The sequence below is a fragment of the Rhinolophus sinicus genome, linkage group LG14 (assembly GCF_036562045.2).
Source record: "Rhinolophus sinicus isolate RSC01 linkage group LG14, ASM3656204v1, whole genome shotgun sequence".
NCBI classification, from domain to species: Eukaryota; Metazoa; Chordata; class Mammalia; order Chiroptera; family Rhinolophidae; genus Rhinolophus; species Rhinolophus sinicus.
The window spans coordinates 25,796,577-25,815,409 of NC_133763.1; the positions used below are offsets into that span (position 1 = coordinate 25,796,577).

The following is an 18,833-nucleotide window of genomic DNA, read 5'->3' on the forward strand; positions in this document are numbered from 1 at the left end:
TATGATTTCTGTATCCTTCTTTCTGTTTACTATCTCTTTGTTGAGATGCTCACTAAGTGCCTTAAATATTCTTATAATCAGGGTTCTAAACTCTATATCTGATTGGTTGGTTACCTCGGGTTCATTTAGTTTCATTTCTCCTGGTTTCTTCTGATCTTTTATTTGGGAAATGTTTGTTTCCTCATTCTGGCTGTCGCTCTGTGTTTGCTTCAATGTACTAGGTAGATCCCCTATGTCTCTCAGTCTTTTCTGAGTGGCCTTATGTAGTATGTGTCCTTTATATTTGAATTTCATAGTCTCTCTATTCTCCTGTGTATATGTTCCAGAGGTGTTCCTTGTGTTGTGTGTATTCTCCTGTTGATGTTGAGCTTTAATTGCTTTTGGTTTATCAGTGGGTGGGATTGCCTACCAGGCAGGCTAGTTGTGAGAATTGGCTATGTCCACAGTGTATGAGCTGCTGTGTGAGGGTTGACCTATCAGAGAAGGCTTGACCCCTGTGGGCTCTTGTGCCTGTGGAGAATTTCCTTTGGATGTGTCGCTTGTAGGTCCAACTAGGTAGTGCTCTGGTTTGGTCTGAAGTTGGCCTCTGGGTGTATTGTTTCTGGTGTCTCTTGTGTAGGGTTCCTACACAGAGCAGTTTCAACCCTGTCTGTTACTTGCCATGGCTACCTGGAAGGTTCCTCAAAGCTGTATGCAGTTGGCGAATGCCTGAGCTGGGCCTGGATTCATGTGGGGGTGGCCTCTCTGTGATCTGAGCCTGGCTGTTTGAATATGGGAGTGGAGAAAGTAGGCATGCTGAAGAAAATGGAATACTCTAAACGTCAAACCTTCTGTACATAAACTTAAGGGTAACCACTCAAAAAAACTCTAGAATGGAATATGTACTGTAATAAAAGAAGAAACACAGGGAAACATCATAGAATACCACCACACAGAAATAATAGACAACAACAAAATGGAAAAGAAACAATGGAGACACAGTGTTACCGGAACACTAAAGATAGAATGATAGGAAATCCTCACATATCAATAATCACCCTAAATATAAATGGACTGAACTCACCAAAAAGAGGCACAGAGTAGCAGATTGGATCAAAAAACTAAACCCAAACATATGCTGTCTCCAAGAGACACACCTCAGCCAGAAGGACAAGCATAGATTCAAAGTGAAAGGTTGTAAATTGATACTCCAAGGAAATGGTATCCAGAGAAAATCAGGTGTAGCTATACTGATATCAGGTGACAGACTTCAGGGTGAAAAAGTTAACAAGAGACAAAGATGGACATTTCACAATGGTAAAGGGGACTGTACAACAGGAAGACATAACAGTCATCAATATTTATGCCACCAATCAGGGAGCACCAAAATATACCAAGCAACTACTAACAGAACTAAAGGAGAGAAATTGACCAAAACACAGTTATGCTAAGGGACCTAAATACATCATTGACAGCTATGGATAGATCACCCAAACAGAAAATAAATAGTGAAATAGCAGCCTTAAATGACACATTAGATGAAATGGAAATAATTGACATTTATAGAGCACTTCATCCTAAAACATCAGACTATACATTTTTTCTAGTGTACATGGAACATTCTCAAGGATAGACCAATTTTATTGGGACACAGAGTTAACCTAAGCAAATTTAAGAAGATTGAAATCATACCAAGCATATTCTCTGATCACAAGGCTTTGAAATTGGATCTGAACTGCAGAAAGAAAGCAGGAAAAACCACAAATACATGGAGATTAAACAACATACTTTTAAAGAAAGACAGGGTCAAAGAAGAAATTAGAGGAGAGATCAAAAGATACATAGAAACAAATTACAATGAAAATACACCCTACCAAAATTTTCGGGATGCAGCAAACGCAGTTTTAACAGGGAAATTTATATCATTACAGGCCTATTTCAAGAAGCAAGAAAAATCCCAAATAAGTAACCTGATGTTACACCTTAAAGAACTAGAAAAAGAAGAACAAATGAAACCCAAGGTCTGCAGAAGAAAGGAAATAATAAAAATCAGAGCAGAACTTAATGAAATAGAGAACAAAAAGACAATGGAAAAAATTAATGTGACAATGAGCAGGTTCATTGAAAAGATTAACAAAATTGACAAATCCTTGTCTAGGCTCACTAAGATAAAAAGAGAGAAGACACTAATAAACAAAATCAGAAATGAAAAAGGGGAAGTCATCATGGATGCCACAAAAATACAAAGGATCATCTAAGACTACTATGATGGACTATATGCCACAAAATTAAATAACCTAGAAGAAATGGACAAGTTCTTAAAAACATAGCCTTCCTAGGCTGAACCATGAAGAACTGGAAAATCTAAACAGACCGATCACCAGTAACAAAATTGAATCAGTCATCCAAAACCTTCCCAAAACAAAAAGTCCTGGACCAGATGGCTTCATTAGTGAATTCTACCCAACCTTCAAAGAGGATCTAATACCAATCCCGCTCAAACTCTTCCAAAAAAATTGAAAAAGACACAGTACTCCCTAATTCTTTTTATGAGACCAGCATTACCCTGATACCAAAACCTGGTAAGGACAACAGAAAAAAAGAAAACTACAGACCAATATCTCTGATTAATATAGATGCAAAAATCCTAAACAAAATTTTAGCAAATCGAATTCAACAATGCATTAAAAAGATTATTCATCACGACCAAGTGGGGTTCATCCCAGGGGCACAAGGATTGTTCAACATAACGTAATTCCATCAATGTGATAGATCACATAAACAAAATAAAGGACAAAAATCATACGATTATATCAATTGATGCAGAAAAAGCATTTGACCTGATACAACATCATTTTATGATTAAAACACTTAATAAAATATATATAGAAGGAAAATATCTTTACATAATAAAGGCCATATATGACAAACCCTCAGCTAATTTCATAAATAACGGTGTAAAATTGAAGCCTTTTGCTCTACATTTAGGAACATGACAGGGCTGTCCCCTATCACCTCTGCTTTTCAACATAGTGTTGGAAGTCCTCGCCAGAGCAATCAGGAAAGAGAAAGAAATAAAAGGCATCCAAATTGGGAATGAAGAAGTTAAATTGTCACTCCTTCCAGATGACATGATGCTATATATAGAAAACCCTAAAGACTCCACCAAAGAGCTGTTAGAAACAATCAACGAATACAGTAAAGTTGCCGGCTACAAAAACAACATTCTAAAGTCCATTGCATTCCTTATATACTAACAATGAAATCTCAGAAAAAGAAATAAAAAAAGCAATCCTTTTGCAATTGCAACAAAAAGAATGAAATACCTAGGAAAAAACTTAAGCAAGGATGTGAAAGACCTATATGCTGAAAACTACAAGACATTTTTAAAAGAAATTGAAGACACAAAGAAATGGAAAGACATTCCATGCTCATGGATTGGAAGAATGAACATAGTTAAAATGGCCATGTTACCCAAAGCAATATACAGATTTAATGCAATCCCCATCAAAACACCAATGGCATTTTTTAAAGAAATAGAACAAAAATTTGTCAGATATTTATGGAACCACAAAAGACCCCGAATAGCCAAAGCATTCCTAAGAAAAAAGAACAATGTTAAAGTTATCACATTTTCTGACTTCAGCTTGTACTACAGGACAACAATAATCAAAACAGTATGGTATTGGCAGAAAATTAGACCAATGGAATAGAATTGAGAACCTAGAAATAAACCCACATAAATATGGACAGTTAATTTTCAACACAGAAGCCAAAAACATACAATGTAGAAAAAACAGCCTCTTCAATAAATGGTGCTGGTAGAATTGGAAAGCCACATGCAAAAGAATGAAACTCTCTCTTCTCTCTCTCTCAGATTTAACTTACAATATTCTTCCTTTATTGTACAATTATAGAATGATGCAGATATAGACATAAATTAAGATTTCAAGTTTCATATTTCATGATCTTACATATCTGAAGTTACATAAATAATTTAAAAATTTAATAATCCCTACTTAGCTTTTATCATTTCTGATTTCTCATCAATAACATGCCCAACGGAAATTGAATCTTGAAACTAATTATAAAATTATTCAGGCAATTGAGAAAATCAACTGATTTGTCAATTGAAAAAAATAATCAAATATTTCCAATGCATAGGCTCTGGACTAGGTAATGAGGTCATACATATTAACAATATCAGAAGAGATTGTTTTCCTTTGACACAGTAGATAAGTTCATCAGACAATATATCTTCCCAATATTTTTGGATTATGAGATGTACTAGCTACAGTATGGCATGTTAAAAAGCACAGAAAATAATGAACTTACAGTTTATAAGAGCATAGGAAATTACCTAATCAACGTGGCTTTGAAGTCATAAAATACAGTGCTCTGTGTGAATCTTATAGAAGTATAAGCAGCAGATGAGTGTTGAAATGCATCTTTTATGAGCAGGGATGGCATGTCTAATTTTAGGGATTCATTATTCTCTCAGCTTATAAAAATTGTTCATATCACTATGACATATTTAAAAAGCTTCCAGTCATGCAAAGCATAGATGATTTGCAAACATTCTAAATTTGAGAAAAAGAAAAATATTTTCAAATGTTTTTCCTCCCATAACCAGAATTTTGTATTTATTATCTGGGTATGGTTAATAAGGATCTGTTAGGGTAAATGGTTTCAGGAAAGTTTGTGAATGTCTGAATAGTGTTGGCTCCTGCTCTACAGTATTGACGAGGGAAAAAATTACTTCATTTGAAGTATCACTTTATTATCATTATAATATCTCTTTATACGTACTACAACACAAGGGAAATTATAAACAGAAAATATCATTTCAAAATAAACAATATTCAGGAAATATTACAATAACAATTTAAATTGTAATAAAAATTTGCATACATTTGAAAAAAATCTCCCCTACAAAACAAAACAAAGCAGACATAAAAACCACAGGTAAGACACTAAAACAAAAATGAAAAGAAACATAGCTGGTTTATCTCAGTAGAGAAATGACAACAAAATTTAAAATTTACAGAAATGAAGTTGAAATTCAAAGATACTATCAGAATAAACACTGCTGAAACTCACCTAGGAATAGACAATAAGACTGAGAAAATACGAAAAGTAAAATAGAAATGAAGAATATAAAAGAGTTCACTAGAAAATAACTATGGAAGAAAAGTAAAAGACACCCAATATGTACGTAACTAGTGAAACTGAATAAGAGAATAACACTTATGGGGAAAAAAACAAACATATAGAGCTATATTTAATACAAAAAAAGTTTTTGCAAAATGTAAGATTTGTGTCTAACAATCAAATAAGCACATGGTGTTCCAGGAATAACTGAACCAGAAAAGTCAATATTGAGGCCTAGATCAATCAAGTTATAAAAAAACAAAACAAACAAACAAACAAAAAAACAGAACAACAACAACAACAAAAAAATCATCAAAGAAAAGGAAAGAATCTTTTGATCATCTAGGCCAGGTCAATAAAGAAATCTTCTAAGAGGAAAATGGATGGATTTTGCGATTATAACGCTAAGCAAAATAAATCAGACAGAAAAAGCAGAGAACCATATGATTTCATTGATAAGTGGTATATAAACCAAAAACAACAAAGAACAAGACAAACAAATGAAAAACAAAAACTTATAGACACAGACAATAGTTTAGTGGTTACCAGAGGGTAAGGAGGGAAAGGGGTGGTAGATGAGGGTAAGGGGGATCAAATATATGGTGATGGAAGGAGAACTGACTCCGGGTGGTGAACACACAATGAGATTTATAGATGATATAATACAGAATTGTACCCCGGAAATCTATGTAACTTTACTAACAATTGTCACTCCAATAAACTTTAATTAAAAAAAATCAATTTAGCTTCGGTCACCTCAACTGCAAAATTTAACACATGAAGATAATAATGTTTTGAAAGGAAGAAACTGTGAACTTTTAATACCAATATGCTAGTCAAGCATAAAGGACACAGTTTACAAATTCTGAACATGTAAAAACAAATGGAAAAATTATTCTCTTGAAGAGAGATAATTTTCTTATAGAAAATATAAGAGGGCAAACTTCTGCCAACCAGAGAACTGAAATGAGTAAAAACAAACAAACAAACAAACAAACAAACAAACAAACAAACCAAGATGGTACTGGATAGTAGAAATTATAGTGTCTTTAAAAAGTAAGACTAAATTGAATCGGCAATTGTTACAAAAGCGGATTTAAATGTTGCAAACTATTGAACATTAAAACGTGCAATAAAATAAATAAGAATAGTTGGGAGTGTTTGGGGAAAGAAAACTACCAGTAGCATAATTATGCTGACTTTATCATATATTATAGTCAGTTATCAAAATATACCATTCAATGCTAAAGATAAAATAATAGGAAAGTAAATATATTGAATATATAAAATAATTTATAGAAGTCATGTGACATTAGGAAAGAAAAAAGAAAGGATAAATGTTTACTCGTACATTATCTTATTTTTCAAATTAGGGATTCTATAGCTCATATCTAATAAAATGGAGAATAATTGTAAATTAGAGGATTATAGTAAGGTAAACCTTTTCAACTGAAAGTAAGCACAAACAGGGAGTATTCAGTAATATAATGTATTTAATAAAACCTATAAAATAGGATTGTAGAATTAACACATATCTGTTATTTAATTATAATAAATGAAGTAAATTTCTTCATTAAAAGAAGTCTGTCATATTATTTCAGTAAGCAAAACACAATTATGCAATATATATAAAAATCATATGAAACGATGTGACTCAGGAAAGTGAAAATAAAAGGTGAGCAAAGGCAGACATGCCAAGCAAATGGAATAAAACAGAAGTGACGGTGTTTATATCCAGACATGGTAGAATTCAGGGAAAAAGCATTAAATAAGATTAATAAAAGCACTTTATAATAAAAAGGTGTGCAATAGACAATATCAATGTGCAAATAACAAAACCTAAGTATCAATAATAGAAAAGAAATGAGAATTTTGTGAGAAATAAATTAAGACTTTAATTTGCATTTCTTTTTTCATGACGGTCAAATGGCTTAAACCTTAATAATAACATAGAAGACTGTTCTTTCTAATTGAGGAACATATTTAACTTAATTCCTTGAACTGATTTATATAACCTACATTTGTATTGCTGCTTTTGTTACCTACTTCAATGTGTAGTCAATAACGACATAGTAACTGATATTTTCAGCATACTTTTGAAACATTTTGGCAGACTCTAACAAGAAATACATATTAAAAGGAGCTTGTTCTACAAAGAAAATTCAGCACACATATCTTCATAAGTGTGGTTATGCCTGAAAATATATATCTTAGAAACTCCTAGATCTAGCAGAATCAGCTGAAAAAGTGTATGCTCTCAGACAGACAAATCTGCATTTGAGTTCTGATATCAGAAGAGACTTTGAGCAGCTTAAGTAACCAGTCTGGACCTGTGCGTATAGCTGCAGGACGTGTACAAAATCCCACCACCACAGAAACACTAGGAAGAAAAAAAAACATGAGGTGTCTGTCTTCTAAAAGAAGCTTTTAAAAACAATTTAATACATATGCATTCCTATGCCATCCTAGCTATGTGAATCATATGTACACATATCAGAATACCCAGGTCATGTTTAACAATTTTATGATTCACTGAATGAAACCAAAACATATTATTTTTTTTAATTAAAGTTTATTGGGGTGACAATTGTTAGTAAACTTACATAGATTTCAGGGGCACAATTCTGTATTACATCATCTATAAACCCCATTGTGAGTTGTCGTGCTGGAGACCCTGCTCGATGCGCCATCTTTCAGGCGGGGCGGCCTGCGGGGTCTCTGCTCCCGCTCCCCACACAAGAACGCAGGATATGGTGAGGCCAAAAAGGAACACCCACGGAACCATAGGTAGGGGAGCCATACCACCATGGTCTCACTGGAGGCTGGGCCCACTGGACGCCGACCTGCCGTCCACTTTTCCGCCAACCGACCGACCAACGACTCTCCTCCACTCTCTCCTCTGTTCCTCTCTCTCGGCTCTCCTCTTCCGCTCTCCTCGGCCCTCCTCTTCTGCTCTCTTCGGCTCTGCTCGGCTCTGCTTGGCTCCTCGGCAATCCTCCGTAGCCGCAGCAGTTATACCAGCGGCCAATCGGCTAACTGGCCACAGCCGACGGCCAATCAGCCACAGCCAACGGCCATTCACCACCCAAGCCAGCACCCCTTCACATGAGGCCGAGAGCCTGTAAACTAGTCTCTGGGGCTCTGTCCCCACAGAGTTCACCACCCAGAGTCATTTCTCCTTCCATCACCATATATTTGATCCACTTTACCCTCATCTACAACACCCTTCCCTCCTTACCCTCCGGTAACCGCTAAACTATTGTCTGTGCCTACGAGTTTTTGTTTCTCATTTGTTTGTTTTGTTCTTTTGTTGTTTTTGGTTTATAAACCACAAAGCAGTGAAATCATATGGTTCTCTGCTTTTTCTGTCTGACTTATTTCACTCAGCATTACACTCTCAAGATCCATCCATGTTGTCACAAATGGTCCTATAACATCTTTTCTTACCACTGAGTAGTATTCCATGGTGTATATATACCATGACTTCTCTCTATTCATCTATTGAAGTACATTTTGGTTGTTTCCATGACTTGGCCACTGTAAATAAAGCTGCAATGAACATTGGAGCACATGTGTCTTTATGTATAAATGTTTTCAGATTTTTTTGGGTAGATACCCAAGAGAGGGATTGCTCGCTCATATGGTAATTCTATTTTTAATTTTTTGAGAAACCTCTACACTGCCTTCCATAATGAGTGCACCAGTCTGCATTCCCACCAACAGTGTATGTGGATTCCTTTTTCTCCACAGCCTCTCCAACACTTGTTGCTATTTGTCTTGTTGATGATAGCCATTCTAACTGGGGTGAGGTGATATCTCATTGTGGTTTTGATTTGCGTTTCTCTGGTTATTAGTAATCTTGAGCATTTTTTCATATGTCTATTTGCCATTTGTGTGTCCTCTTTGGAGAAATGTCTCTTCAGGTCCTCTGGCCATTTTTCAATTGGGTTGTTTGTTTATATTGCTCTTTCTGATGGAATCAGAAAATTCTTGTAGAGTTCTTTCATTTCTTTTAAGTCTCAAGTCTCCTTCTTCTTCCATCTGTGTCATTTCCAGGTTTCTATCTTTAATGTCACTGATTCTTTCCTCCATCTGATCAACTCTACTACCTAAGCTGGCTATTTCATTCTTCATTTCTTCTATTGAGTTCATGATCACCAGAAATTCTATTTGGTTCTTTTTAAAAATTTCAGTCTCTTTAGCAAAATGTTCATGTTGTTCTTTGATTCTGTTTCTGAGTTCATTAAACTGCCTTTCTGTGTTTTCTTGCACCTTGTTGAGTTTTTTCAGAACTGCAGTCTTGAATTCTCTGTCATTTAAGTCACATATTTCCATATCTTTAAATTCATTTTCTGGAGACTTTTCATTTTCTTTCTGAGCTGTCTTGTTGCCTTGGTTATTCATGGGAATTAATGATTTATTATTTTTCTTCCTGGGCGTCTACAGGAATGGGTTCTGCAACAGGTTTATAGAAAAGAGGTCTTTCTTTTGTTTTCCAGTACCTGTTGATAGGATGTTTTATTTTCTCTCTGACTGCAGCCTTTTTTTCTCTCTCACAGTGTAGTGTTATGTTTTCTCTGCACTATTCCAGCTTCTCACACAATGGGGGATCCCCTGGAAGGCGGGCTTCTCCTCTGCTCATGGTTTGCCTGGGTCATAGGACGCCGTGTCCTTGTGGGGATGCAGAGAGCTTTTGAAATTCCAAAGCTCTTCCTGCAGCAGATTATGTTTCAGCAGTTCTGTTTACTCCTGCAGGGATCCACCTGAATAGGTGGGGACAGGGGCAGAGGTGGCCCAGAGCAATGGCTGTGACCATCACCACAGCCAGTCCTGCTTCCATGGCTTCTCCCCTTTGCATAACTAGTTGGGCTGCATCTCTTTGTCTGTGGACCACAGTTCTCAAAACTGCAAATATTCTGTTCTTTTGATCTGACACTGCTACTGTTCCGCTTCTAGCACTGGGCAGGTAGGGGTGGGGCGAGCTCGGGAAGGGTAGAGGGGGCCCAGCTAGTCTCAGTGCCTAAGGCTTCTGTTTTCTATGGCAGTGAGTGCTTAAACCACCGTTTTCAGCCTTCTACCCTCAGTCTTTGCTCCAAGGTCTCTGCCGTGAGCAATGGGTTCAGCCATGTTATATGCTGTCCCCTCAGCCCTGTGGGCCATAAACGGAGCCCTAGCAGTCAGAGTTATTCCCTCTCCCACAGTTGAGGCAGTTGTGGGATGTAGCAAGCTTGGAGAACTGAGCTAGGTCTGCGTCCTGCACCTGCGAGGCCCTGTCTCTGCACTTTTCCCTTCCCTCCTCCCCTGCTTGCGCAATATGCCCTCCTTCAGGTGAATTCAGTAGTGAGCCTCTTCGTCTTGCCTGTCTGCTGTGCAAGGAGTCCTTTGTGGATTTATAGTTGTTCAATTTGTTGTAAATTCCAGGGGATATTTCCAGAGGCTCACCTCACGCCGCCATTTTGATTGCAAAAGATATTCTTATCAAAACTACAGTAGCAAAAACTTCAGAATATTAGCTAATATGTTGTTGATCCAAATAGTTTTTGTTAGACTGAAACAAACTGATGGCATTTAAGAGTATTAGATGTGAAAATATTCACTTACTTTTAGAAGGTTAACTAGGTATGAGCAGGGTAATCTGTGGTACAATGAGATGGTGATATGTGATTACTTTAAAAAAGTAATGTCCTGAAAGATCAGTATAGGTAGATGACTTCATATACAGGTATTCCTCATGTTATTGTGCTTTGCTATATTGCACTTCGCAGATATTGCTTTATTTATTTATTTATTTTTATGTAAATGGGAGGTCTGAGGCAAACCTGCGTCAAGCAAGTCTGTTGGCTCCATTTGTTCACTTTGTGTCTCTGTGTCTCATTTTGGTAATTCTTACAAAATCTAAACTATTTCATTATTATTATATTTGTTATGATGATCTGTGATCAGTAATCTTTTATATTACTGTTGTAATTGTTTTGGGGCACCACATACAAATTGCAAATTTAGTCCATAAATATTGTGTCTGCTCTGACTACTCTACTAACCAACCCTTCTCCCATTTCTCTCCCTTTCCTCAGGTCTCCGTATTCCCTAAAACAGAAAATGTTGAAATTAGGCCAAGTAATAACCATATAATGGTCTCTAATTGTCCAACTGTAAGGAACAGTCACAAGTCTTTCACTATAAATCAAATGATAAAAATAATTAAGCTTAGTGAGGAAAGTATGTTGAAAGCCAAGATAGGCCAAAAGCTAGGGCTGTTGTACCAAACAGTGAACTTGTGAATGTAAAGGAAATGTTCTGGAAGGAATTTAACAGTGCTACTCCAGTGAACACATGAATCATAAGAAAGTGGAACAGCCATATTCCTGATATGGAGAAAATTTTAGTGGTCTGAATAGAAGATCAAACCAACAACAACATTCCCTAAGCCCAAACCTTATGCAGAGAAAGGGCCTAAATCTCTTCAATACTGGCAAACTGAATTAAACAGTACATTAAAAGGATCGTAATTATTGATCAAATGGATCAAGTGGGATTTACACCAGGGATGCAAGCATGGTTCAATATCCACAAAACAATTAATGTGACTCATCACAAAAAAGAGAGAGAAAAGAAAGATAAAAATCATATAATTATCTCAATAGTTGCAGAAAAAGGATTTGTCAAAATTCAACATCCATTTATGATAAAAACTGTCAACAAAGTGCATATAGAAGGAACTTACCTCAACTTGATAAAGGCTATGTATGTGACAAGCCCATAGCTAACATCATACTCAATGGTGAAACTCTGAAAGCTTTTCCTTTAAGATCAGGAACATGACAACCATGCCTACTCTCACCACTATTATTCAACCCAGTACTAGAAGTACTAGCCGCAAAAATCAGACAAGGAAGACACATAAAAGGCATCCAAATAGGAGAGGACGAAGTAAAACTGTCACTATTTACAAGTGACATGTTAGTATATATATAGAAAACCCTAAAGAATCCACCAAAAAAATTAATAGAATGAATCAAATAATTCAATAAAGTAGTGGGAAACAAAATTAATATACAGAAATCTGTCGCATTCTTGTTCACTAATAACGAGCAATCAAAAGGAAAAATGAAGAAAACAATCCCATTCACAATTGCATCAAAAAGAATAAACACCTAGGAATAAACTTAACCAAGCAGGTGAAAGACATGTACTCTGAAAACTGTGAGACACTGAAGAAAGGAATTGAAGAGGACACAAATAAATGAAAGGATATATCATGTTCATGGATTAGAAAGATTAATATAGTTAAAATAACCATACTACCCAAAGCAATTTATAGATTCAATGCAATTCCTATCAAAATACCAATGTCTTTCTTCTCAGAACTATATCAAATAATCCTAAAATTTATATGGAACCACTAAAGACCCTGATTAGCCAATCCATTCTTGAGAAAAAAGAGCAAAGTTGTAGTTATCAGGCTCTCTGATCTCAAACTATTCTACAAGGCTATAGTAATCAAAACAATATGGTACTGGCACAAAAACAGACACATAGATCAATGGAACAGCATAGAGAGACCAGAAATAAACCCTTCCTTACATGGTCTACGACAAAGGAGGTAAAAAATATTCCCTGGAGGAAAGACAGTCTCTTCAATAAGTGGTGTTAAAAAAACTGAACAGATACATGCAAAAAAAATGAAACACTCATATCATATACAAAAATAAACTCAAAATGCGTTAAAGACAAATGTCAGGTCTGACACCATAAAACTCCTAGAAGAAAACATAGGTAGTAAACTTTTGACATCAATCTGAGTAATATCTTTTTGGATAAGTCCCCTTGAGCAAGGAAACAAAAGCGAAAATAAACACATGGGACTACATGGAACTAAAAATCTTCTGCACAGCAAAAGAAACCTTGAGTAAAACAAAAAGTCAACCCACTGAATGGGAGAATATATTTGCTAATGACATACCTGATAAGGGGCTGATATTCAAAATATACAAGAAACTCATATGACTCAATACAAACAAAAAATCCAATTGAAAAATGGGCAGAGGGCATGAAAAGACATTTCTCCAAAGACATACAGATGGTTAACAGACATACGAAAGATGGTCAGTATCATTAATTGTCAGGAAAATGCAAATCAAAACTACAGTGAGATACCTCACACTAGTCAGAATGGCTATTATCAAAAAGTCAACAAATAATATGTGTTGGTGACAATGTGGAGAAAGGAAACACTTGTGCACTGTTGGTGGAATTGCAAACTGGTGCAGCCTCTATGGAAAATTCTATGGAGATTCTAAAAATAAAATAAAAAAACAAACCTAAAAGATGTATAGACCATATGAACCAGCAATTCCAGTTTTGGGTATTTAACCAAAGAAAAGGAAAACGCTAATTCAAAAAGACATATGCACCCTTATGTTAATTGCTGCATTAATTACAATAGCCAAGATATGGAAACAATCTAGGTGTCCGTCAATAGATGAATGGATAAAGAAGTGGTTATATGTATATATACAATGGAATATTCTGCGTCAATAAAAAATAATAAAATCTTGCCATTTGTGACAACATGGATGGATCTAGAGGGTATTATGTTAAGTTAAATAAGTCAGGCAGAGAAAGACAAACACAGTATGGTTTCCTTTATATGTACAATCTGAAAACAAAAGAAAACAAAAACAGACTCATAGAAATAAAAATCAAAGAGATGGTTATCAGAAGCAAGGGAGTGGGTGGATGGGGAAAAGGGCAAGGGGAATATAGTCAATAATATTATGATAAGTTTGCATGGTGACAGATGATCACTAGAATTAGTGCGATAAACAAATTGTAAGGTATAAAAATGTCAAATCACTATATTGTACACCTGAAACTGATATAATAAATATAAGATTATATACCAACTATACTTAAATAAAAATTAATTTTAAAAATTCAACATCATTATGTATGTAACAAAAGAATAGTTGTGAAACATTAACATTTGAAACATTCACACTTAATATAAATTACACTAATTATTAATTCTTCACATGTTTTGAAAGATTCACATTTAATATAAATTACACTAATTATTAATTCTTCACACGTTGAGGTTAGAAAGGGCAAAGAAGGGTACTAACACAGATATTAGAGTCATTCTTCAAAAAGGTTTATCATTTATATTTTTGGCAAGAATTCCCCAAATAAGTTGATCTACATTTCTATACATTTGGCAATAAAACAACCTAGGTTTCTGATGGACATTACAACCTTACTCCATTGCTGATGTTTCTTTCCATTTGATTAATTTCTCATTAGTAATTTCTTTTCCCTTTACTGAAACCCTATGAAATTGTTAAACTGTTTTTCCCAAGATGTCACCTTGTACCACCAGCATCAGAATTACCTGGGATGGGATGAGAGATGCAAAGGTAGTTTTTCATGTTTCGTCATAGAGCTATTGAATCAGAAGCTCTAGGCAAAAGATCTGGTCTTAGCATTGCAAACAAGGGCCTCAAATATAACCACAGCTTGCTGAGGAATGTGATAAGACACATATATCTCTCCAACCTCTGCATCTATGCAAAACATCAACCTGTCTCAAGCATGAGGTCCTGAATTTAGGAGGCATGGGATGCCTAGGGCTGGAAATACATAGTTCTGAGAATTGTAGACATGCTGAGTTCTGCCGAGCTGTTCTCACTAATATTTCAGTCACACATGGCTTTGCGTGCTAGTCAGGGCTAGTGGCATAATTAATAATATAATTTATACAAGAACATATATTTTGTATTCCAAAGAACAAGTCTAAAAATTTAACACATTATCGATAATAATAGTGTATATTGAGAACTTTACATGTGATACCATTTAATCCTAAAAACAAACTTATTAGTTGTGCTTATACAAACAGATGAGGGAACTGAGGTATAGTTAAGAAAATAACCTAGTTTTTATAAACTGAAGGCAATTTTTACCATTGAAATTAATTTGTGATTGGTATACCATTTATGAATAGATACCTTAGACATTTAATTTTGATTAGTGGTTGCAAACTGAGGTTGATGTCAAGGGTAAGAAGTTTACGCCTTGCCGATGCAGTTGCACCATCACACAAATCCTGTATACCAAGTACATGCATGAGACAAAACACTGAGCCTTCACATACTTTTCCTACTCAAATTAATGTTATTTTGTTTATAAAAGTAACACAAAACTTGATTTTAGCATAATAAAGTTATAAGGGGTATCAGTTATTTACTATAACCAACTATTAATTTTATGTCAACTAAAATCTTTGCTTGATTAATTAGACGTTATCTTCATTCAATGCCTCAATTTAGACTCATTTGAAAAACAGTCAGCAAATTTTGAAAATTTCCTTTAACTTTTAGATCAATTTAATAAAGCTCTCCCAAATGTTGATACAGTAAAATTCTCATGTAAATAGCTTTCCAAGTTCTTTAACATTGTATTTAAATACATATAATATATTTGTATAATTAGTTTACTTAGATAAAAGATTTTTAAAACTGCTTTTTAATATAATGAAACAGACATATACTATGAAAGAAATCTAATAAACTACGTATTTTCCTGAAGATAGCAAATGATAGTACCAACTATTTCCACATAAAAATGAAATGCAATCAAGATTATCTTCTGTAATAAATAAAATGAAAGAAATACATAATTTGACTTTCTAAGTATTCTTCCATCTTACCTGCTGGTTTACAGGGAAGTTTCTGTTGATTTTTTTAATCTGCAATGTAAATAAATAATAAAAGTGAGAACAAAGATAAGGTGACACAAGATTCTTGGAATTTTATGAGAATCTGTTTCTAGTGAGTACTTACTATTGGCATACTAAAATAATTGCATATCAAACAACAATTATAAAAGTTATAAAAGTAAATTTTTTTTACCAAAATTATCCCATATTTCATATGAAAACATTTTTTTAATGAATACCATGATATCACTTCAGGAGAAGAAACCAGCTCATCTGAAGTAGTAAGTTATATACAAAAAGAAAAAGATTTTGTTGATTTTTTAAGAGATTTCCATCTAATTTATTTTGTTGTTTATGAGAAACCAAAAGACTGTGTCTTTTGTACACGTTAAATAACTATCTACTAAGAATATAGAGATTAACATCTGTAGTTTTGTATTTTTTTTTTTTTTACTTTGAAATCATATTATTTTCAAGGTGCTTTCACACTTAAGAGAACAAAGGAAATGGGATATTCAAATACTAAAGGATAAAATATGTGTTAAAATATTTTCAGTGAGAATCCCAAATAAAGTATAACATTTACTTCAAGACAAATGAGTGACATTTATAAGAATTTAAAATAAATCTTCAGAGAAAGAATTTCCTCCATCATAAGTTATGTTAAAAAACTTAAAAAACCCAGTGAAAATGAGTGTGAGATTTAGATAAATGATTGTACACTACACAAAGTCTTTGTTCAACAGCATTTGTACTAATCAAAACAATTATGATTTTTCTTTCTTTTTTAGATAAACTTAAAGAACGCTAACTCTGTATGGTTTAACCTTATATCCTACTAATGCAGCCTATTTTCATTTATAAAATGTTTTATTTATTACTTTATTTTTTCCGTTTTAAATTTTAGTTCCCTTGTCTTGCTGATAAATGTTAAATCATAGGAAATTTAATGGATATGGTGGATGAAATTGGAGAATCATCAAATAAATCACCTACAAGCAAGACCAGATTTTCTAGCAAGGTATTTCTCTTTTAAAATAGAAAAGAAATTTGAGAAGATTTATATGATTTCAGCAGGGTCATGTAAAAGAAAAAAATGTCTCTCTTACATTACAATAATTACTTCAAAGTAGTTTTGCTCTGGTGAGGAATCAGCTAAGCAAATCTCTAAAACTACTGGTGCCTTCAGCTAAAATGAGGATAGTTTGGAGATGTAGACAGAAAGAGCAGATCCTTATACATTTGTTATAAATCAGTCAAAAAGCCTGTATTGAATACTTTGTGGAATTATGCTTCTTGTTAGGTCTTATTAATTATTATAAAAAATCAATTAAATAAAAATATTTTTGTGGACCTGTGTTCAAGTGTATGCTATCTAACTTTGTAGTTTTGGTTTTTTGATCTGAAAAAAAAAGTCTGAATAATCTGTTTTGGAAAGCTGAAAATTATGTAGAGAAGCATTCCTTGATGGAAAATAGTGGTTGAGAGTAAAATACATGTGGATCGCAGAAATCTTTTTCTACTAACCCACATTCAGTAGTGTTTGTGGAATTCACATGCTTTTTTCTGTAGTAGTACAATTTCTTTTCCCATTACAGTATTTACTAGACCATCAGGTTTATTTACCTGTGTAAAGCTAGCATATTGTATTTGTTGTTGTTTTGTTATAGGTATCCTTAGTATATCCTGACTGTTCTCATAGATCAACTTAGTAACATATGAATCTTACCATCTGTTTTTTAAATACATTTATTTTATACTATTACTTCTATATAAAATAAAATGCATGGTATATTTTCCACCACTCTCCCCAAACTGCCAAGAATGTAGAAGCAACATAGATTGACAACAATTAGAATATAGGAAAAGTAAAGAAAGGGTATTTTAATGATTAGAGAGTTAGTATCACAAAATATTTAGTGAGATATACAAACAAGAATAGAATCTTTTAAAAAATGGTATGTAAAGAAATAAAAAATGTCTGGAAAATCATGAAATGGACCTTAGAAGTTACTTCTAGATTGTTTTCCTAACATGCAACAAATACAATATATTAATAAAAATAAAACAGAATAAGACCTTAATATTAAGTCAATTATTGAAGAATTAATGTTTTTTAAATTGTAAATACTAATAAATTATGTTCCTTTTTTCAAATTATACCATCATAAACTTATGACTTCATGCTTCTTTATAAATTCTTCATACCATATTTTTAACAATTTATCTTAACCTAGGAATCTGAATAAAAATATTTAAATATTTGAAAACTGCTACCTTTAGTATTAATAAATTTAGTTGGCAATGGCATGAACTTTTAGAAAGTTATTTCTAGTAAAATATACATATTTTAATTGTGTTTTGTATAAAATAATCTGCATATACTTCTTCATGTTTTAATTAGACAAAAAATTAAATAACCTAAGTACTAAGCATAAAGAAGTGGAAGGTTGCTAATCAGAGGGTGAGGCTGGTTCTATGGCACAGGAAAATGTCCCATCTAGTGCCCCATTTTGGCAGCAAGTAAAGTAAATCAATTCAGGTTTTTGTTGTGGAGTTTTAGACACAAAATATAACTAACTGTTAAGATTTTGAACCCATTTACACACCGTAATCCACTCTAAAGATAATTTCAATTATTCCTACAGCAAGTAGAGTAGAGCAATATAAAATATTCCATTTTCTTGTTATAATATTAACATTTTAAAATAAGACAATATAAAAAAATGTGAAAGCCTCACATCTGAAAAATTTTAAGAGTTCATTTTAAACATTCTAATAGTATTTTACACTCCCACAGAGAACAAAAATTGAATATAAAGTGTACTGCTGTTAAGATTTATATACAGCATATGGGGGCTAAAAAAATTAATACTTGTTCACCCACCTTCTAAGTTCTTCTAGCTGGGCTAATAATCAAATTAACAGGAGAAAAATCAAATGTTTTAATGTGTGCACATGGGGGATTCATATATGCATGAAAATT

General features: G+C 33.8%; 1 protein-coding gene across 10 annotated transcripts in view; it reads right to left on the reverse strand.

Annotated features, from left to right (window-relative positions):
* The window catches only part of SNTG1 (syntrophin gamma 1), an 813,791-nt gene that overhangs the window by 104,937 nt on the left and 690,021 nt on the right, over nt 1-18,833 (reverse strand). For all 10 annotated transcript variants that reach the window (XM_074318426.1, XM_074318425.1, XM_019712572.2 and 7 more), the window contains one exon: nt 15,839-15,877. In XM_074318426.1, the coding sequence (XP_074174527.1) occupies nt 15,839-15,877 (39 nt within the window). The remainder of the gene's footprint in view (nt 1-15,838; nt 15,878-18,833) is intronic.